General features: G+C 43.5%; 1 protein-coding gene across 2 annotated transcripts; it reads right to left on the bottom strand.

Moving 5' to 3' along the window:
* Positions 1–3,014: 3,014 nt before the first annotated feature.
* LOC120832292 (protein FAM163B) lies at positions 3,015–21,541 on the bottom strand. 2 transcript variants are annotated; one of them, XM_040198468.2, is made up of 3 exons: positions 20,425–21,541; positions 7,659–7,774; positions 3,015–5,666 (listed from the first exon to the last, which is right to left on the bottom strand). In XM_040198468.2, the coding sequence occupies exons 2-3, from the start codon at positions 7,749–7,751 to the stop codon at positions 5,226–5,228; spliced, it is 534 nt and encodes a 177-aa protein (XP_040054402.2). In that variant the 5' UTR covers positions 7,752–7,774; positions 20,425–21,541; the 3' UTR covers positions 3,015–5,225. The 2 variants fall into 2 exon arrangements, with proteins under 2 accessions (XP_040054402.2, XP_077944031.1); XM_078087905.1 differs by lacking the exon at positions 20,425–21,541 and adding an exon at positions 9,476–9,606.
* Between the last annotated feature and the right edge of the window lie 1,746 nt (positions 21,542–23,287).

The raw sequence follows: 23,287 nt of genomic DNA, 5'->3' as shown, positions 1-23,287 counted from the left end.
GTGCATAAATGGCTCCTTTTTACGTCCCAGGGTTTTGTTGATTACGGACACTATGACAGTTTTTGTGGAATCAAATGTTACATCTGAGGTTATTGTTAATGTGAGCAAGGGTCTGTTTGTGATGCTGATTGTACACAAGTCTTTAGTCTGAGGAAATTGCTCTTTCCTAATGTGCTCCCAACCTCTCAAAGGCATCGTTAGTTTAATGTCCAACTGTCTGGTGTAAAAAGGGACCTGTTTTGTGTTTAGAGCAGCTCAGTCTTGATTGAATTCAAGTTTGTATTCAGATCCTTTTTTTTCAATCTTAATTTTAGGTCTATATTCCATTTCTATCTATTTTCCATCTTTTTCTGATCAAGTACAACCATCGAGGAAGCCTGGCGGATGTGATCGGCTTGTCTGTGAAATAGTGAGTGGAGGTTTATCTATGATTTTATGTCGCCAAAGTGAATTATTAACTTTGAATAAAGTAACATTTTTTCTTTTGTGTTTTTAATCCAAAATCCACAGAAATAATCAATAAAAGTAGCTTACAACCACAGTTTTGCGTTTGAATGCCTCAAAACGTCAGGAAAATGGATTCATATTTCTTAATACGATAAAAGTTTTATATAAGGCTATCATAATGAAAGCACAATTCTACAGGAGGGCAGGAGATGTAGAAAAGGAAGAAAGCAGGGAGATGAGCAGGTATCGGGACAATTTGTTCAGGAGGGGATCAAGGACCGGGAATCAGAGAAGGGAACAGAACAAGAGATTGAAAAGGAGGAGAAGGAGTGAGAGGCTTTGGCTTGCAAACTTGGTTGGAACGTTTCATACCGTGTCCATAATTCATAGAGGGGCAGCCACTCTTCATACTGCATCTAAATTCCACTGCTGGGGAATTGTGACCAGGAGCCATAAAATAGACAGACACGCACACCTACACACACACACACACACACACACACACACACACACACACACACACACACACACACACACTCTCTTAGAATGAAGTATTATAGAGTTAGAGAGAGAGAGTGCCCAGGGAACAGACAAGGTGAGAGATAGTGAGCACACTGCTGCAAGAAGAGAGGCAGATGAGAGGGAGGATTCAAAGCATGTCATAAAGCATCGATACACCTCTGAAGGCCCGGCGATACAAGCTCTGCTTACACCGGAGGCGATCGAGCCTTTAAATAATTCACAGAGCTTACACAAGCGCCCATTTGCACCAATACGGTACAAACGTTTATGCAAACAAATACGGACGTGTAGATGAATGGATAAAATACACACCTCCACATACAGATGCTCCGCACCGGTATACAAAATCATCAAACGCCTTCTGGAGGGTTGGCCGGAGTGAAGTTAGAGGGAAAGATGGGTGTTGATGTCGTCTCCTCATACGCTCCCGGAGCCTCGGTGAAGGATCCTTTGATAGAAAGCGGCCCGATTGATCGTTAGGCCGTCTAAGCGACGAGGCAGACTTTTGCTGAGCTGGACGGCGTCCGGCGTGATGGACCTCGCAGTGACCCGCCAACCTCTCTTTCACAACAACATCTCAATCAAAACAGTATTGATTCCCACATCAGGCGCTTGTGATAGAACGTTGCGGATGCCTTTACTCTTGACAGAGCTATGAATAAAAGCGGTTGTCTCTGACTCAGAATAGAGTACATGCTAAACGCGCTGCAGCACCAACACTGACATGTGATGTTATCGGACAAGTGGGGTCATCGCATGTAAATTATGGTGAGTGTAAACAAATGCATTTGCATGTTTCCTTGCGCGTGGAATGCCGGTGTGACAGTAATGCGCTATTACGATGCCATTCATGTAGAGATGAATGAGAGGCCGAACGTAGCCGCATCAAAGGCAATCCATCATAATCTGAGAGGGTCGTGTTAATGTCATCACAAAATGGCTATTGGTGCCAGGAAGGCCTCGGTTTGAGATCAGCTCCCGTACGCCTCCATCTGTCTGTGTGCTCGCTGGCGTGTGCTATTTCTCATTCATCTGCTCTGACTCATCCTTCTAATAACCACCTAGATTTCCTCTCTGAAATAGTTTGCAGTGGTTTTCCTATTGTATGATTAGTCTGCCTGCATCTCTGACTCACTCTGTTTGTTGTCAGAGAAAAGCTTCCCCCAGTTTTGTCTTCTAGCTGGATGACTGCGCATGGTCTCCTGGTCTGTGGCAGGTTGCTTTCTCATCGCACATAGAAGTCATTTTTGTTTCTTAGTCCTCTCATTCAAATATGTTGGAGTGTGTTGTGTGTTGGAGGTTTGTCAGGTACTTTTTTGTATGTTGCAGTAGGTCTAATGTTTGACATTAGTCATAAAATAAAACAGACTTCTTTCTGAAACATAATCACAGCTGTATGCTTTCGAAGAATTACCTTTTGGCTGCCGCTGGGCACTAACAGTAATTTTCCACCATGCGTTTTAGTGAAGAGCAAATGCTGGCTTATTAGCAAAATTAAGCTGCTTTTCAATAAAGGATAGACCATTTTTAGTTTATGGTGCATTATTGTCCTATGGTACTTTCTAAACATAAATCTGCTATTAAAATTCCTATTTTGAATCTATATTATACTTTTTTGAGAGTAATGATACCTTCTTAACTTATTCCCCTTGTATTGTAATATCTTGTTGTATACTTGTATTCTATGCATTTCTGTCAAAATATATTTTTCCATTGTTTTGGTAAGTAAACCTAATGGTCTAAATCCCACTTTCATTCCTGTGGTATATACAAAAAAAACATGTTTTTTATTGCAGGTTCTGCTTTTTTTGAGAGGTGCTAGCTGATATTTCACCTTGTGTTCAGCATCTCACTCTATGAGGTAATCCAAGGCGATGCACCATGCGTTTGGTTGCGTCCACTTTACAGTATTTGTCAGCCTGTAGAAATAATATACATCCAATACCTCTAACGGTGTTTCCTTAAAAAACCATATGAGCCACAAGACAATTGTAATAATCATTTAGTTTGGGTGAAATTAACAACAAAAACAAAACATAGCAGAAGGATTTTCACACCATTTTATTAGCAACAATGTGTCTGTTAGTCATATATTAGAAACAAGGACAGAAACATTTCTGCTGTACTGTACTTAGTCTGAAAAAACAGCTGGATCATAAAATAAAGCAAGAAATTTAAATAGGACAGCAACACTGCATTTCAGTATACACTTGCAATAATATGAATCACTATAATAATAAATTTCTCTCAGAATTCTTTATGGCACAACATTTCCTGTGCAACTATCCCCTCTGTTTAAAGGTAAAAGCAAAGCATTGCGGACTATGTGTGTGTGTGTGAGTGTGTGTGTGTGTGTGTGTGAGAGTTACTCGTGGTGTGGTTACATAAATCTGTTCATAGTCTCATCGTGGGGACGAAATTCACCTCCGCGTAATGTAAATTATTACATTACAGGATGAAGACCGGACGTTGAAGGTAAGGGTCACGTTAAGGTTAGGGTTGGTTGTTAGGGTTCGGGTAAGAGTGGTATCGTTAGGGTAACTTTCAAGAGTGTTAAGTGGAACATAAAATTGTGTGTGTGTGTGTGCACGCTTATGTATGTCATAGTGTATTTGCAGTAAAGCACATGTCACAAGAGGAAAAACTTTTAAAAAATCACTCACTGTTTCACCCTTTTGGAATATAAATGAGCAAGAGAGAGACAGAAGTAGAGAAAGAGCAAGAGAGGGGGAGAAGGAGGAGATACGAGAGAGAATCAAATCAGCTTCAAGCCGCTCACACAACCACAAGCATTTCTTCATGAAATCCAGCATTGATTCATTTCATTCATGAAATGTTCATCCTGTGTCCAAAGAAATCCGCCACTGCTCTTCCCCCCCGTCAGGCCGGTTTAGTCCGGTGCAGAAAACCCAAAACAATCCAGAGTAAGAACTCTTTAAACACCTCAGAGGAGGAAATGTTCCTCAATCCAAGAAGTCGGGTGAGAGAGAGAGAGAGAGAGAGAGAGAGAGAGACTGTGTATGCTATGGCCTGTTAAATATCTATACATGTGCGCTTAAAGGTGAATTGTAACCCATGTATCCACGTGTCATCAAATCAGATGACTGCAGTGAAGGGACCACACCTTTAAACCTCAGTAAAGAACTTATCGATTATCTCACTGTGAAGTTGATGATGTGTTACTCCTCGGACTACAAATCCAACCCCTTCCCAAACATGTTCAAAATGCTATTGCAACCCACCGCTGGGTTCGTATACGTGTAGGGGTGACAGGCTGTTTAATTGTATGGAATAAGAGTCATGGTATAACTCATCGAGTTACACACACACACACACACACACACGCACACACGTGCACACACACACACACACACACACACACATGCATGCAAGCACAGTCACATGAATGCGAGGACCCCCCCCTCCCCCCTTTTGGCACCTTGTCCGCTGCCTTCGAGAACACACAGGCCGGTCTCTGCTGAAGTGGATACTGTACGTACACTTTGCGCGGTCAACAGGCGCTCAGAAAAAAACTGCCTCCCGTCAAACTGCGGGAAGGATGTGGACAACAAGCAGGGATTTTCCATCTTCCGCGAGCCCTTTATGTCATAATATATCACGGCCTAAGTTAAGTCGATCTGTAATGCCAGTGGGCGGCAGCTAAAACATGGCGTCGCTTTCCTGCACTGGTGGTAGTGATCGCTGTAATCTGTGGATGGAGGAACAGACCGATCATCCCATCATAGGAGACAGAAACACTGGACTTCTGGGATCATATTAGCAGCTATGGCAGAGAGGAAATCCCCGCCGATTATGTCATTTCGACATGGCAGGAATCTGTGTATCTTTCAGGCCACGAGTACAAGAGTCCACAGGAAGTAGGGACACACAAACATCATCAAAGCGTGAAACAAATCCCATTCTTAGTGTTACAAAAGAGCTATTGAACAATACAAAATAATGTAATCAAGAGGTTCACGTCATTGTTGAACTTAATACTTTTGACTTAACACATTTGAACTACTTTAAACTCTATAGTGGCCCAAGTGTACGTCCTGGACCTGAGCGTAGAATCTGTAGATCCCGTCCCGAGAGCCATCTGATTCCTCCCTTCAACAAGAGGTGACCAGTGGAACGGAAACAGGCCGGCTCAGAGCATACTGGACTGGACTAAACTGGTGAGACGGAAACCCAGTTTCAAAGCGGCCATCGCGGTTCATCTAAGCTCGGATGAGTTTGCACCAAACTCGCCCGGGCTAAACATCAGTGCTGATGCTGCAGCTGCGGGTGAACATGTCCCTCATGGTGACCGACCGGCCGAGGTTTGGTTTACGGTAGTTTGAAATGTTCACAGGCACCGGTAAGTCCAGATCCTGCTGCTGCACGCTGCGGTAGCTGATCCGCTCACCTCCGTTCCTCAAGCCATCTGGTTGATGGTGGATCTGCGGCTGAGCGGGGGGCTGGAGGTAGAAAGGCAGGTCATAGTGCGTACAGGACGGACAGAAGGTCTGCGAGCGCGTCAGTTTCCTGGCCAGCGGAGGCGTGGAGAACAGCGCGGGGTCATTGGGGATGGAGGAGGCGGCGGCCGTCGCCGCCACAATGTTGTGGTTGGAGTGGACCGGTGGTAGGCGGGACGTTACGGCAAAGTCTGGCTCCTCCTCCTCCGACTCGGACTCTTCCTTCTTGCAGCAATAATACTGGCGGTGGGAGAGAGATGAAGCAGAGCAGAGATGAGGTGAAAGAAAGGAGGGGGAGAAAAGGGAAATATTAAAAATGATCTAATCTGTGAAGGAAAGAAGAGGGGAGTTAATTGGACGCATAACAGAATTTGAATGAACAATAAAGAGAAAGATAAGAGAAATGAAGTGGCATTCATCACACTGAAATGTCAGCATGGCCAAACACAGCACAGCAGACCCTTTGGCAAATTAGCTTACACGCAGTATTGGTCAAATAAAGTCATTGCCAGCGTCTTTATTCTAACAATTATGTGGTACTGTTATTTTGCATATTGAGTGGGAGAAAATGTCAAACAACACGCAATATAACATGCATGTAGTCTAAATTGATGTATCCTCACATTTATCAACCAAGTAAGATTTGTCTGGTTTGCACACTGAATGCGTCTTTGGAGAAAATCACAATCGAACCCCCCTTCTGCCTATTTCCCGAAACCCACATGATCTTGTATAGGTGGTTATATGCGTTGCCTCAGTAATGCTGCATGTGTCCTACAGTAGCATTCCAGAAAGGTTTTGGTCTCAGATTATTGATTTTTATCGTGCCAAATACTCAACAATCATAGTTAAAAAAGATATTCTCCACTTTTCAGTTTGGAGTTTCTATTTCTGAGCAACAAACTATTTCCTGGCCTCCTGCCAACTTTTGTGCATCATATTTTTGCAGTAAAAAATATAACAATATAACAATCCCTAGTTGATGATTAAGGTGGTAAATGTCTGTGGCCCGTTCTCGAATTGTTTGCCATTTGTAGCCATTATTTGAATATTAATTAACTAATTGTAAAACAATTATATGATTCTCATGTCTCTTGATCATAGAAAAATTCTTCCAATAAGAAACGGACTAAAATATAATCAGTAGGTTCAAATGTAACCATATTTTTGCATTTTATGTTGCTAATATTGTATTGAATTTTAATGGGATGGGCAGTTGAAAGTCCAGGCATCGTATTGAACAGTGGATTTGTCAAGTGTAGCAGTGAGTATAGAGTATAATAAAAAACAAATCCACATGCCACAATCCACAAACTTGGTGTTATTGGTGGGATGGTTCAACCAAACTATTAAGTTAAGCCTTAATACGCATTCCTGTTTATTAAGCATTATGCATTCTATAGATGCCACAGCGCCTGTCCAAGACCAGTGATACGAAAAGGAAGTGTGCAACACAACTCATGTGAGACAAAGCATTAGAAAATATTGATGTTAGTGCAATCTTGGATTTGATTCCACGTGGGAGTTTTTTCTTCATTAATGTTACTACAGTATGAGGAAACCTTTACCTGGTCATGAAATCTTCAATATAATACTGATCCGTCTATGCGACTTACATAAGTAAATAAGCCCCTGCTGGGAGTCAACACCGACATCACGCTGTTGCCTTCTAAACGGAAGGGAGGTGCGAGAGAACCGCAATCAGGACTGCAGGGAGGAGACCGTCAGACCCTGCTGCAGTAAAATGAAAGTTTTTTTTTAAAGGGGTTCTGGTGCTTCAAAAACACTCTGAATCTAGCAAAACAAAAAAGGGAAGTTCTTCATAGTAGCTTTAAGTATAGGCTTTAGCCGTATGAAATAGAGCAGGCCATGTAGGTCGTTGGGACGGTCCGACCACCACTTTGTTCCAGGCTCTCAGGAACCAGGGGACAGATCATTGTAGCTATAACTCATAGCTTTTTACTTCTATGTTGGTGTGTTTGTTTGGAGTCTTAAAAACAATCGAAAAAGTATGGGTTGTTCTTCTACATTTTAATGCTTGTGCAGATCCTAAAACATCCTGAAAAATTGGACATATATATTATATATATATATATATATATATATTATCCATGGTAGCTGAAAATTAACAGAATTGAGCAGCTCGGGACTAATAACGCAGTGCTATGCTCTAGGACATCCCTTACTTGCAGCTCTGCAGACGTTCACAGGAAAAACAGTCTGTGGCCTCACCTGCAGCCTACAGTAGCACAGTACTGCGATGATAAGGAGTAATATAACCGTAGCTAGAATTCCACCAGTGATGACCACTGTCCCGGCTGTCATTCGAATAGCTCTCCATCAACAGCCTGCAGAGAGCAAGAGAAAGGAAAGGAGAGGAAAAGAGGAGAGGAGAGTGTTAAAGGAATGACACAAGAGAAAATGCACACAATTAATCAACACAGAGGCTTCATTAAGTAGATTATAACTGTGTCTCAGCGGTGCTTATTGAATTATCCAGCAGTTAGGGGAGACGTAATAATATCACCCTGCAAAGGATGCTCATAACTTTGACGGGATCTCAGGCTGGACTGTAGAAAAATGTGAGATTGAGAGGGAAACCGGTGCATGAGCAGAGGTAGAGAGGAATATGATGAAGAGTAGATATGAAAAGGAGGGAAAAAGAGATGGAGGTGATTAAGATGGTGTGAGAGATAGATGGGCAGAGGTGAGATAAAAACAGTGGGCGGATGGAAAGGAAGGAGAGTGGAAAAGATGAAGAATAGTAATAATATCAATCACAAAGAATGGCGGTTTCACAGTTAGTGAAGTATGTGGTGAAATAATCGGCCCCTTCTGTGTTTCCCAAGTTACAATGAAACAGCATTGCTTACTTAATTAGATACATCTCTTGATGAAACAGGGATACTTTAAAAGTCCAGAATGAGGGAATATCAGATTAAGGAGAGAAAAACTATTTACATCAGAATCAACAATTATCAGATAGAAGAAGCAGAAAGCAGCAGTTGTTCCGTTTAATGCACTGTGCAAACTGGACAGAGAGGAATATCATGACCTTCATTGCATCAATCGGTGGGAAACATCCAACCGGACTGCTGGGAGTGAACTTTGAACTCTGACCTTAAACCAAAGGTCACAACAAAGACAAATTAAGACGTTGACCTGAGCGCTTCAAGCTCATATTCACTAATCTCTTCAAAATTACATGTCCAGACCTACATTTACTGTTGTGTATTATTTATTGTTTTTTATGTGATTATGTTGTTGTTTTTTGTTACTGCAAAGATTACATGTTTCGTTTGTATTCACATTTTTGTACGCAGATGGAAACGACAAGGGAGGATTGCTACAGACGTCAGAAGAACATTCGAGCTTGATTGACTGGAGACGAACTGACCCCATTCTCACATTATTAAATCAACGTTATCCGTTAATTACTTCTTTTCAGTCCCTATCTGGATTACAGGCTGAAGTCTGGGGCCTAAATTATTTTAATATTCGTTGTGTCATCCAATTTGTCAAAGTAAGTATTTCTTTCGGCACATCCCTTCACCGTAAATTATTTGAGGCTGTCATAACATACAAACACATTACTACAGCTAGAAGAATTATAACACATTATGATCCCTGCACAAAGAGTGATTGGAAATTATGAAGAAGTATGATTTAGAGATTATTATTACAGGAACAACCTCAGGATTGCATTTCATTCATCTTATTTGAATTTTTTACTAAATATTGCACACTCCAACGAACCAATTACAGGTATAATAGTGTTTTTTAAGTAAACAATGTTAAGGTTAAGAGTTGAGGTCTGTGAACCATATTGCTTGATTAAATTGGACAGAAATTAAATAAGTTACCAATTAAACATTTGACAAAAGCAGTAAATAGAATTTTCCTGAAATCCATTCAGAAGTTTAGTTTTCTCCTATCGCATTACTTAACATGGTTAGTGTTACTGTCACCAATTTCGGCAGACAATTAGAAAACAAACAAGAGACATAAATAGGTTGTCGTTCGGCGCACAGGTTGAGTAACATTCTTACATATTTTGGGAAAACCCCGCGGACCCTTGACAGACGTGGGTAGAGACTCTTTTTCTCTTCATTACATCCACAATCTGGAGGTGCCATTGGCCCACGCATCACACTGCGCTGTGGGTAATTGCCCAAAACCTAAAATAGGACACAACAAATGGCCCCGTGTGGTCAAGATGTCGCTCAACTGGGACCGTGGACGAACCCTAAAATGGAGATTGTGTAAAAAAAAGTCCTTTGAATCATTCTGAGGTAAACAAACAGTCGTACTATGTCCCACCGAGCTCGCAATTTACACCAAGTTTGACCTCCTTGAGGTTGTAGTGGTCTCCATCCGCCTACTCTACTCTACTGTAGTGTGTATCATTCACTAAGTGACAGCTGACCTCCTCAACCAGTAACACCTCTAAACCATGTTGGATTCCTCTGTGGCAAACGTGTCCCAACCGTCTCAGTGCTCATTTCGACATGTTTCTCCGGAGACGCTCTATGAAGTTAGAATGGATCAGACTGTCTGTGCGGCAGCTATCTGCTCCACAAACACACAACGCAGCCGCTCCTCCCTCCGGCTGGAACACAGCTGGACTCTAATCCAATCTGCCCGCCGTCCGAATCAATACACCAGCGTCACTGCTTCTCAGTTGGGAGGACGAGGGAAATGTGGTGACTCGGGGATGGTCTCTGGTGTCGGGGGAAATGAAGAAGGTGGAGTTTGAGCGCTTGTCTGACCCTTAGGGTGAAGCACTGGGTCATGGACGTAATCCGCCCCTTTTACAGCAGCCACATTGGCGTGTCCAAGCGGGGTAAACACGGGTGTAATTCATCAAACTGATGATGGTCCAGTTTAGTGGCACAGAAATTCCAATGATTCAGCACGCGCATTATCAGGGCCCATTAAGTTGCCGGGGCACAGCTTAATGGAAACGGGCCGTGCTGTATTGTGATCAATTACACCAGTGTTTACCCTGCAATCGCATGTAAAATGTCTGCTTCAAAAAGAGCCTCTATCCTGCAATCCATTATCATGTAATTGCTCAGTTAGAGCTGTCTTTAATGTCAATAATGGATTGAAACTAATTACTCCTTTGTATGAATAACAAGGAATCAAAAATAGATCATACCAATCAACTATTTTTTATACTTAAGCTAGTCGACCAACTCTGCAATTCCCCTCATTTGAATGGTTTTGGTTTGCTCTCACTGCTTCTATCAGAGTTGAGACAAGATATGAAATGATATTTGGGATAAAAAAAAACTCATAGCTTAAAATGTAACGGCCCCTTTGTGCATACAGATACCGAGGCCCTTTTTCACACATATTGAACACAAACAATGAAGAATTGCTTTATTTCAAAAATGTAAATGATCATTCATGAACATTTAAACCTGTCCATGTTATAAGCAATATTTCCTGTGGTGGTATTATAATTAGAAAATTGGTGCTACAAAGTACTAGTGACAAATAAGTGCACACAAATGAGTGCACCCACATAAATAGCATATCCAAAACACACACACACACAGAATTACATTATGCAGGGATAAAACACAAACAGTAACAGAAGAAGAATATTGAGCTTGTATGGAGTGTCTCTGCATTACAAAAAAAACTACTCAAAACTTGGCAAGCCTGCAGACACAAGCAGTGACACATGAAAAGTCATTAGTCATGACACAAAGAGTGTCTTAAACATCCTCCAGTGTGTACACACACACACACACACACACACACACACACACTCAGAGTACATGCAGCATTCGTTGCTGTACAGGGAAGGCAGACAGTGTTTATCTCTTAGGACCCTCTTAATCCGCACAGTGTGAGGGATGTGTTGCAGCGAAGCGGTGAACAGTGTTAATTATTTAACCACACACACACACACTTCAAACTTCATTGAAAAAGAGCCTCGGAGAAATGCAAACATGTCTGCTCAGCTTCTTTTGCTGGTGTTTGTTCACGGGAATGACAAGAGGTTAGGAAGTAGAAGAGGAAAAGCAGTGGGCGCACGCACACACTCACACAAACACACACTAACACTCACAGGCAATAATTTCAGTACTAGCTAACATGCTCAGACAGCGGGCTTCGGAATGAATGGCCACGCTTTGATGAAACATGGCAGGGATCACAGCAGAGGTCTTGCTGGGAATAATGGCTGTTGACAGGCTTTCGGCAGGATGGAGGAGAAGCGCGTAGTAGGTGGTGGATCCGAGTCACACAACAAGGAACAATAACGCGTCACCACAACAATGGGGTAAGCCTCATTACCGCTGTGGCTTTCAAAGAGGGAATTTCGCACATACATCTGCCGCCACATCCAAAGACGCAGTGAATTCACGCATGCATGGGCCCACGGAGGTAAGGACACACCCCCCCCCCAAAAACCGTATCTGTTTTTAAACGTTTTTTCAGGGACGGCGTCCAGCTGCTGTTGCTGAGGTTTGTGTGCAAGTTATTCGATAACAGAGCTCCAATCTGATAATACTAAGAAAGACACAATGAAACCTTCTTCGGGCAAAATCAGTTTAATTACAGCGCTTTGTCCTCGTTTGGCCCACCCTCTAAAGGACTGCAATCAGAGAACTCAACTAGTGTTCGCCAAAAATAATGAATAACTTACAAGTCTCCCGCTACATCGATCTCATCAGAGGAAATTAAAAAATGTTTCAGGTATTCAGATATCCATTATGCAACATTCATCACATCTATTATCACTTACATGTTGATGAGTAATGCACCATCATGAGGATAATGGAGTGCCACTGTGATCCACTTTGTACACTTCATTAATGTTCCTTTTGAGCACAAGCCACCCTGCTGTGATACGCCGATGATACAGACGTGCAGCTTTAAAGGAAGAATTAAACTTTCTGGGCTCGTTCACTTTCCTGCTTCGAGTTCAATGAGATCATCGGCACCACTGCAGGGTTTGTGAGTTGGAAGCGTGGAACTACTATAAAGCAGGGGTGCGGTTAGCTTAGCTTAGCATAAAGGCTGGAAGCAACTGGGACCAGCTTGTCCAACTCTCACCAAAGTTCACAAATACGCATAGCGTAGTGTATTTCTGAGAAATGTTAATACTTTTTAGTAAAAAAAATTGATACGCGCGTAGATCAGAGGATCAGTTTTTTCAACATCTTTTATTCAAAATAAAGGAAATTGAATAGATTCTAATCCAGTTGATTTGCCCGCCAAAATATTCTGAATACATACATAGAAAATAATTTAGAATACAAATTTGACCAAAGCTTATGTGCAAGTGCAAAAGTTCCCAAGGAGGGAGAAGACAAGTTCACTACATGTCAACATGAAAGTAGAAATTAAGTCAATAAAAATGACTTTTACAACAGATGCTGCAACATTGATTTAACTAGATGTCCATTAAGACTTAATGCAAGTAGTGATGTAAACTCTGAAAAGCTTACAAATTCCTCCTTCATCCTTGCCATAATATTATCCTCTGTGGCTGCATCGACCCCCCTTCATTCTCCCCTCAGGCTCAGTCTCACTGTGTTCCAGGATAACATTTCACCAGGCAGACCAAAAAATCATTTTGTTTCTTAGTGTCCCTGCGCTCGACTGCTACCTCATTCTTCCGCTGAAAGGCAAGGACGAGCTCGACCTTAAATCTGACCTTGAATCGGGTTCCAGGGAAAGCCCAAAGTCTATAGGACATAATGTGAGAACATGAGGTTGTAGAATGAAGAAATCTCTTAGCCGTGTTGTGTAGCAATGATTAAAAATAAGGAGTAGTTCTTTCTCTTTCATTACCCGGAAAACGGGTCTGTAATTATGGCCCCTTTGTGGATGATACATCATACAAACGACTCTCGGCTAGTATGAATATGAAACCACGAGGACATTGGAAAGCAAAGAAACGCTGACCTGGGGCTCTCTCCATTTAATTACACACCTCACTAAATGTCCCTCATCCATCCAAATGACCTTGTTCTGTTGCTCCGCAGTTCAAACGGCGTGCTGATGTAACTTTAAACGTGATATTCATGCTCTGCATGACTGACGTAGCACATCCTTCCTTGTCCGAAACTATTTTTACCTTTTTTTTTTATAGTTGCCCCAATCCATTAATAGAAATATTTGATAGTCACAACAATATGACACAATCAAAAGGTAGAAAATTAAGCCTTTCCAAAGGAGAATGACATGTGCAGAGTCTGAAAAGAAATGCCACTTTCTGATTAAACATCTGAAGTTAACAATGCATTCAAAACAAAACGTAAAACAAACCCTGCAGGTCACAGTGTCATGTAATCTCCCTCTTAACTATAAATCTCAGCATGCATAATCGGCACGGGGTCTGTTATAACTGTCTTCTGCCGGCAACTCACCGCTTGGAACAGAAACGTAATGGAGGATGGATTGTTAACTAGTATTGGCTCCTGGACAAAGGTTATGAGGAAGCTTCTGCTTTGTAGCATCAGTTATCATATAGAGGCTCTCGTGAGGCTAGTGTAAAAGAAGAGATCATGGGCGTGTGACCAAAATATGACCAAAAAACATAAATTCCGTCTGCCGGGAAAACCTGATTTTTGGGAAAAATTGTCTTGTCCCCTGAATAGTTGAAGAAAATGAGCTTTCACTTTCAAATAACCTCAAAATAATTGCATATAATCACATTCAATCAATCTGCCATTGCACTTCCTGCTCCTCCCCTCTGCCATGCCGTGTTCTACCCTCTGCTGTGCAAATAATACCAATAGTCTGTATGTGGCAGGCTATAATCTTGGCACCAGCACGGAGCCGAATTTGGCTCAGAGACATAACAGTTCTTTGAACTTTACAGTTGATGGATTGAAAACCGGTTCTTAGGCTCTTAAAAAGTTAGGCTCAAAACTGAGGGATGCCAGCAATGAAAAGGTGTCTCTCAAGGGGGGGCTGTTCAAGGGCTTTACAAATAATTGACAGTTACGCAATGTACCTTAATATTTAGCAAATTTCAATCACTTAAAACAATAATCCTACTTAAGAGAGGACAAAGATGAGACGTACATGCCTGTCTATAGGGGACAGTGTCACTGCCTCTGCTGCTACCTTGAGAATCACACTGAGTCGGACACCTCAGAAACTGCAGCCAGGTCAGCTACGGAGGCTCATGGATGGATAAATGTCAGCTCGGTGCTTCAAGGGCATTAGACATGGTAATGAAGCAACACCCTGCATGATAACAGACCAACTCGAGAATGCAGATAGAAAGTGTGCAGATCTCTCAATATGTCCATATAAGTCATTGTCCACATATTTGTTCGTCTGCGTGTGTGTGTGTGGGTGTTATCTCAGGTGAGCAGAGAAGTCACACACACGCGCGCACACGTATTTCAAGCAACTTGACTCCAATAGCGTGGAATACAATTGCTGTTTCCGCTTAGTGCCACAAAAATAGAAGCTATAAGAGCAGAGCTACAACTCGACAGCACGTTTCAAGGAAATATATTTTCCACAGAAAATAAACATGCGTTTATAACGAGATGTCAGTCTGTCTACTGCAAACTAGGCAAACTCTCAATAAAAAGATTAACAATAATGCAAAACAAATCTCCGCACAGCCTTGGCAACACATCATTTTGTATTCTATTCTAAGTCGCGCCTGTCTACTCCTGGTTCATAAGTTCAGTATCAAGTGTGCTCCTGAGGAATCACAGCGACGGAGGAGACAGTTTGTTGTGACACTCAGAGCTCCGTTAGGTCTTTGTGGGGGGAAAAACGCTAATCACGACCCCGTGCTGAGTCTGCCCCTGTGACTGGTGAATACGTTATAGGCAAATCACTCAAAAGTCTAATGATAAGCAGGGACACACGCGGCATGCACGCGCTCTCTCTTTCTATCGCTCCCTCACACACACACACACACACACACACACACACACACACACACACACACACACACACACACACACACACACACACACACACACTCTATGGTCTGCTCAGGGGAATGCAGTGTCCTGAAATAAATTAAATTCCTTTTCCTCTTTCTGAATTAGATAAGACACCGTTAAATTAAATTTGCTCTCTGACACTTGACAATGAGATTATTCTAATTTTAGAATTTTTTTCCTGACTTCGCCGTGGTCCACATCATTTTAGCTGTAGGTGGTTTGCTTTGTTAGTTTGGGCCTAATGGTGACAACGTGTGTTTTTTTTTAATCGCTCTCAGATGAGCCGCCAAATTGACCCACGTGGCATAATAGGCGTGACGCGTAAAGCCAGTAAACGTGCAAAAAATACCTGTTTGGAGACATCTGCCGAGTAAGCTTAAACAATGCATTTCAAAACACAGGTTCTGTTTGGCTTCTTAGCTTAAGTGCTAAGCTGCAGCTTTACTTTGGGCTCGTCTCTCTTTCTCTTTACAGTAGATCACATTAAAAACCCGAGAAACACTTTTTCCAAGTTTGTAGCCAGTCGGCTCAGAAAAGACGACCTCCTTGGCCCCCTGCCAGTGACACGCTTCACTTTTTGACATCTCCCCCCCCCCCCGCTGCAACGATCCGTTGCCTCTGTGTCAGTCTCCTCTTTTTGCTTTTATCTTTCCTTGTGCATTGCCTCCAATTTTCTTTGCCGTCTTTGTCTCCCTCCCCGTTCTTCGCCCCTCTTACGCTCTGCCTGTCCAGCTGATGCGCAGCGCCTCGGGGAGCACGAGCAGGCCTCCGTTTCAAACACCACTCTGAACGGCAGTGCCACTCACCAGCCGAGGCGGCGCCTCTGACTCGCGGATCCCGGTGTGCCTCACTTTGCATCCATTTAAAGCGGAGTGTGTCAGGCCAGCGATGGTATTTACAAGTAGTAGCAATACTCACAGGAGTCCCAGGTGACTTGGACTTTACTACATAGTTGAAGTGCCGATGAAATCCTCCCACAGCTGTGGCACACTGCCGAATGCAATGTGGGAAATGATACCCACAGATAATAACGGGCACATACATACATTGTATCACACACAACATTTGTTGTTTGTTTTAATTGAATCACTAAAAAGGTTGGGTAGGTGAGGCTTTCATCCGACCAAGGCCTCTGGTGGCAGTGCATGTCACAACTAATGTCTTTGAGAACAAAGACGGTCAAAATCATACAGTTTTATTGCCAGCAGTGACTGTTGATTTCTTCTGACCGTTCGGCGGACTTCAAAATGTAAAAACCTCTGTCAGAGAAAAACAGAGAGAGAAATACTAAAACCTCAAATGGATGATATTTCCAATATTGTGCTTGACTGACAAATATATGACCCTTTGCATGTGTGCTTTTAAAGGTCTAAAGGTCCAGACAGGAGAAGGAGTGGACATGCAGGTCAACATTGGGGATGTAAGTAAGATGGTAGAAAGAAGGCCCAGATGGAGAGGGAGAGAGACACAGAGAGAGAGAGAGAGAGAGAGAGAGAGAGAGAGAGAGAGAATGAGGGGGAGCGATAATAGGATTTAACAGGAAGAAATGGTTGACTATGGAAATATTTAGAAAGCTCATAGCTGATAGACTGCTAGAGAGTAACGGTCAGCGCTCAAGAGGCAGTGTGTTTGAATGTAGGAACGGGCCTTCAGTTACTATGGCGACAGGGCTATTACAGACTGACATTTAACCATCGCCTTCTCTGTGTCTTGAGTGGGTGGTTTACGCTTATAACTTCCAGCCTCGTGTACTGGGAGGAACTTTTCCCCGCTTACTCACTCTATGCTAATCTCTGAGCTAGTCAGCCAAGATGCAGAGATGCAAAATTAGATGCAGCACATCGGAATGAGAGGAATTCATGAATGAGAATGTTTCCTCTCATGTGCATTTCTGGTGCGATCAACGCTTAAGGCAGAGTACGTCACGACCTTGCTGAACTCGCTTGTTCTTGATTTATTTTTTACTATCCAAAGGGACCACTTTGACGTTTCTTAGTCCCCGATCTAACATTAACTTTGCTGTTACCATTATGATTGCGTGGGTTAAAGTTAAAAGGTAATAAGAAGGCCCCTGGGCGAGTTGGTTGTACTACACCAACACGCCCTGCATTCATAGACATACATCATGTGACCAGTGATGTAATCTTAGATCAAGATGTTGTAATCTTAAGGGAATGATGGACGCAACTATAGAAATAAGGCCCATCTTGGAAAAAGAAAACATGCTTTTCGTGCAATTGTTGCAAGTCACAGACACACAATGACGCGGCGGCCAGGGATGACGTACAACAAGTGAAGGACACGCAGCTTCGCCTCCACCCTCTTCCTGTTAGTCTTCCCCACCTCCCTCATTTCCCTTCTACTATTTGCAATGAGCTTCAGGTTTTTTTTTCTACCATCACTCATCGGGATGAGGGCAGCCGACCAGCGGCCTGCGAGTGTGTGTGTGCGCGTTGGTTCCGTTGTCTGCGTGGGCAACCGTCTGTGCGCGAGCGTTGTAAGTGTGTGAACATGTCAGGGTCTAGCTGCGAGGGAGGGGGGGGGGGGTAGGGGGGGAGGGGCGGCGTGAGGTGCTGCTGAGATGGGAGGGAAGGAGAGACGGGTGGAGGAAGGGAGAAAACGGGTGGTGACTGCTTAACGTGATCATTGAGCAGCCATGTTCCTCCCCCCCCCCCCCAGTCTCAATCCGTCCGCTGTGCTTCTCCCATCTCCTCTCCATCTCCATCATGACTCCCCTTCCCGGCTTGTGCATTTTAAAGGTAATTAAGCTGATATGTGAGCAGTGAGCACATTTTAAATGTCCACAAAAAAAAAGAATGGGATATGCTGCCTCTATAATTGCATTCGCTGTTAGGTGGTGGTGTTTAAACCTCCTCCTCCTCTTTCCCTTCCCTCCCTCCCTATTTTACATGCCTCCATCTCCCTACACCCTTCTTCATCTTTTTTCATCACCCATCCGTCTTTGAAATGTTCTTTCTTCCGTCCTACTCATCTGCTTGTCCTTCAACTCTCTCTCCCTCCCTCTGTCTCTCACCCTCCCTCCCGCTGTAATGACTGAGAGGCTGCAGACCAGCAGCAGCAAGCAGACACGAAACACACACAGTCACTCAGCGCTCCGAGGGGCACTTGAGTGTGTGTGTCTGTGTGTGTCTGTGTGTGTGTGTGTGTGTGTGTGTGCGTGTAGTTTGGGGGTGTGGAGCATGGCTGGTCTCCCGGGGGGCCAAGGTTGTTTCGAGGGTCACAGAGGAAGTCGCTATGGGAACAACAAGTCCTGCCTTGTGTTTCATTGTTGTAGGCACCGTAAAATATATGTTTTTGCGTGTTATTAATTTCCTTTGACGTCCACAACATGAATTAAGTCCCAGAAGTTATTCCCTACACAAGCTGTAAGTCATACTGTCTTAAACTATATAGTAAGCTATGGTATGTGTTTAAAATGGTTATTGTAAAACATAGGCAACGAACTGAACGTGAAAATAACAGCACCGACGTTGCCACATAATTCATTGTAGCAACAGCAGAGAACTCGCTGGTATCAATCAGAGTAAGTGTGGAACCTTCAGGCGTCTTCGCCCCCGGGAAATTAAAGGAAAGACCTACATCAACCATGGAATGGCTCAACGAGCCTCCAGAGTCCTGCTGTACCGGAGGGATGAACGACATTCTGCAAAAAGACACATCCTCCACTTGGTGTTTTGAAGGCGGGGGGGCATTGACATGCCTTCAGTGACCCTTCGTGGGCGCATCTGCATCGCTCATTTACTCGTGTTTCCTCTTGAATTTGTCGCACAACCTGTGTGTAAGGAAAATTATTTGGGGGTCTGACATCTAAATCACAGCTGCTGATACACACGAACAGTACAGAATAATGGATGTATTTCCTTTGGAGGCTAAAGTGCGCAATTGAGCCTGAGCGGGGGTCGAACTTTGCACGGAAATGACAAAACAGGGTCCCGCTCCCTTCACAGATCGGGATGTTGCTTGACTTTGGTGGGAAAATTAGGATCTCATAAGAACGAGAATCCGCTAAATAAATTGGTATCACTTTACTTTCCAATCGCGGCAGTGTGACATATTGCGTTGAGCAAAACACGTCTCAGCAAATGATCCCTGAGATTCTCACGCTCCATCCCTTTAATATAACATAACAAATGACAAATTCGAACCGTATAACAAATTCACAATTACGCTTATGACTCGCAACTACAGAGTTCAGGAGTTATCATCAGGTGGATTGTGCAAAAAGTCCAATTTGCTGGTCCCCCTGTTTTCCACCCTCTGTATACGTAAGAAGCAATGTACTCTTTCAAGCAACTTGATGCGCACATCTTAGCTTAACTTCTACATCCACCAAGTGACAACAGTGTTTTGAAAACACCCAGCGGGTGGTGGTTTGCCTCCTGAAATATTTGTGTAGTTTCAACCACATCCAAGGGGGATGCTTTCCCCGTGCTGCATGCTTAATGCTGCTGGAGATGCATTTCCACTCTGCCTAAAAATATCTGGGGCGAACGGCTTGGACGTGACCGTGGCCAACAGTTGGTGACAGAAGCTGTGGCTCACGAGCCACGCTGTTTTGTCAGCATGTGGCGAGCCGGTCGAGCCAGCGAGTCTGTCATACAAAGCTCTGAACCTCTCCTTTTATCCTCTTCTTCTCATCTCAACTCCCTGTTTGTAGAGCCGTATCCATTACCGCATCACGGTTCGGTTAACGCTTCTACAAACACACTGTGCACAATAATGTTGAGTTTATGGAGGGATGTGATGAATGATAAATGGTCTGCGTGAAATAATTCAGAAAACAAGTGTGGTTCTCTCCATGGTGCTGAAACTCATGTGCTTCAGTCAGCCTATCCATCTATCCGTTTATCCATCTATCCATCCGTGTATCCATCTATCCGTTTATCCATCTATCTAACAAGAATAAGAGTCAATTTCTCAATTGCATGCATGACTCAACAAGCAGATGTATCCGTAACACCCATCTAAAAGACCCAGGGAAGGGCAAGTGAACGTATCTGCAGGCGCAATGTTATTTATTAGAGTGTGAGGACTCTTACCTCCAGAGATAAGAGGAATTCACCGGGTCACATTTAGGGTGGCGGCGGCTCCTTGGAGCTCAGGTTCCGAGCTCTGCTGGTTGTACTTTGTTGTCAACCTCAGTCACTTAATAATGAGGGCAACAGCACACACAAAAAAGCCCCAAATGTCAGCAAAGTAATCAGCCAAACACTGATGTGTGACAGCTATCGAAGTAATGGAGCTGACTTAAGTAGAAATAACCCAGGCTGGGCCTGATCCGCTTTAGTTGTTGTAAAAAAAAACAGTATAAATAAAAATAAAAAAAGACCAAACGTAATACACGTCCGTTGCGAAATGTTCCTTATTCTCTGCTGCCAGACTACTTTTCCGGGCACATCCTTGGCGTGCAAAACGTTTTCCTGTCCAATTCCAGACTCGAAAGAAAGACTAAAAAACACCCCAGAGACCAGAAGGAAAAAAAAAACCCAATCTCCGTGGAAACGACGTGGGAGCGACGCGCAGTTCCATCCACCGCTCGTCTGGAGTTGTTCGAGCAGCAGAGACTACAGCGCACCCGACAAAATAAATCACTCCTACGCAAACATCATCATCACCACCATCGGCAGCATGTGTGTCGGAGGAGGAGACCGGAGGACAAATCTCGACATCTCCATTTAAAAAAAACAAAACAAAAAAAACAACTGCCACCGTCCGACTGGGGGGTCGAGGTCAGCTGTTCGCTTTGCACCGTCGCTCCGGGTTCCTCCGACTCGACGCGTCGACTTTTGTTTCTCCTTCTCCTTTCAATTCTTGCTATCAAAATGTATTCGTCTTATCTCCTGCCTCCCGCCGGGGTGTTTCGCTCTTTGCGCCTCATGTTTGGCGAACAGCAACGCGCGCCCAGTCGCTGCGGGGCCACGACGTGTCTGCAGCTTTTGCTGGTCCTGCTAGAATAAAGGCTGTATATATTTGATGCACGAGGTTTTTTTTGTGTTGGGTGGGCGCGTGAGGGGGAGGTAGGGAGAGGGGGGGTTATTTGCCGGTTTCCGCAGAGCGTGCACGTGCGGCGCCCCGCGACGACGTGTTCTCGTGCGTTTTGAATGGAGACGCGGCTCCCGGTGCCTGCAGCGACGCGGCGAGGCAACGCGACCCGGAGAGATGGCGCGTTAGTCACGGGCTCAGAGCGGCTGTAGGTGGTGGAGGAGAGGGGGGAGGGGGGCTTAAAGGGATTGAGTGATGCTGTATTTTTAGATCGGGGATGTGCCTGTGACATTTACACATCGCCATCGAAACAATTAGAAACCATAAAGGTCGCCATCAAGATAAACAGCCGAAGAAATAAAGAGATACGTGCAGCGGGGATGGAGCGGAGAGAGCAAGTGCACCTTTAGTCCTCTAACAAAAGTCTGCAAATGTACAAACAGGAGACCCTCACGCAGCCACTGGAGATTAAATGTGACAAATCAGTACGTCCTCCTTGCCATATATACTGTATCTTTGACAAGCAACTCTATAAAGTCCAAAGTGGAAAAGCAAACAGTCCCTCTGTCTTGAACAAAACGTTTATGAAATTAGCAGCAGACATAATGAATGCAAACTGTTACTACTTTTGTCCTCTCTCTCTCTCCCTCTCTCTCTTTTTTCACCCATTTTCAACTTTTCGCTCATCATCATCATCATCGCTCATCATCTCTTCTTATTACTCAATCCACCACTACAACGACTCGCCCATTCAGATCAGAAGAAGGGGCAGTTCGAGGCAGCGTTAAGAGTAGCAGAGTGAGTTTTCATTGCATTCATTATTCAAACACCCAGAAGTGGAGATTAGTGCACTTTGAGAGTGGGCTGCTGTAAAATATTTATATCAGTAGAGAATGAGATGGTTAGATTTGTCATGTTGATGTCAACTCTGCTTTTATCCATTCTGTGTGTGTGTGTGTGTGTGTGTGTGTGTGTGTGTGTGTGTGTGTGTGTGTGTGTGTGTGTGTACATTCACATGCTGGGGGAGGGAAGCTCATATGCTGAGATAAGTCAACAGCAACATTTGAATTAAGCTTTGATTTTTGGTTTATTTTCAGAACGTGAACAGTGACGTCAAATAATATCATCCACCTTAACAAGCTGCTTTAACAAACAGGAAAACTGGCCATCTGTCGTGGGCCCCGTGAACACTACGGGTGTCCCATAATATGGTATATTGCTGTGTGACGTGCTGACTTTATCAATCTACTTTTTGTGGTTCTATTAAACTACAATGTTACATGAATCTCACAACCCAGCCTTGAGCAAAGTTGCAAGGAGCAAAATACAAAATAAAGTTGTGCTTTGATGCATTACTGCAAAACGGTAACTGTGGTAGGTCTCTGCATGTTTGACCATTTAATGAAGGTGATGGGTTTATTACAGAATTACAGAATGTTCTTAAATCCACTCTCCTGATTATTGAGGCTGTTTTTGTGAAACGTGTAACTCTGGTGTCCTTTCGTCACTTGGTTAGAGCAACACAATATCTGATGCAGTTTATGAACAGGTTGCACGTATTCCAGTATTATATTGTGTAGCATTATGAGTGTCTAAATGCATGTTAACCATTTATTCATAACAAAAAACTTGAAAACTATGTTCATAAGCTGAAGCTCAGTTGTGGCATTGACTTCATCCACAGTACGTGTTTGTTTTTGTGTTTGACCATGCATCAGATTATCCTAAACAGAAAGCAAAGCACGATGGGAAACTTTAGAGAGCAATATCTGGATTTTTCTGGGAAGGATAATGTCAGATAGACCCTCAGGCATTTTGCGAAAAACCCACAAAAACCAAGGACACGATTACACAAAGAATCATTATTCTCTCCTAAAATCTGTTCTCCCCATCCCCCATTCCATCCTCCTCTGTCTCTGT

Source organism: Gasterosteus aculeatus, chromosome 14, assembly GCF_964276395.1.
Source record: "Gasterosteus aculeatus chromosome 14, fGasAcu3.hap1.1, whole genome shotgun sequence".
Taxonomy (NCBI): domain Eukaryota; kingdom Metazoa; phylum Chordata; class Actinopteri; order Perciformes; family Gasterosteidae; genus Gasterosteus; species Gasterosteus aculeatus.
This window is presented reverse-complemented; position numbering and strand designations above follow the sequence as displayed.

Coding starts and splice junctions, on each gene's coding strand:
- LOC120832292 (XM_040198468.2), bottom strand. CDS start 7,751: ATGACAGCCGGGACAGTGGTCATCACTGGTGGAATTCTAGCTACGGTT. Junction 5,667..7,658: donor TGTGCTACTGTAGGCTGCAG/GTGAGGCCACAG, acceptor TCCCACCGCCAG/TATTATTGCTGCAAGAAGGA.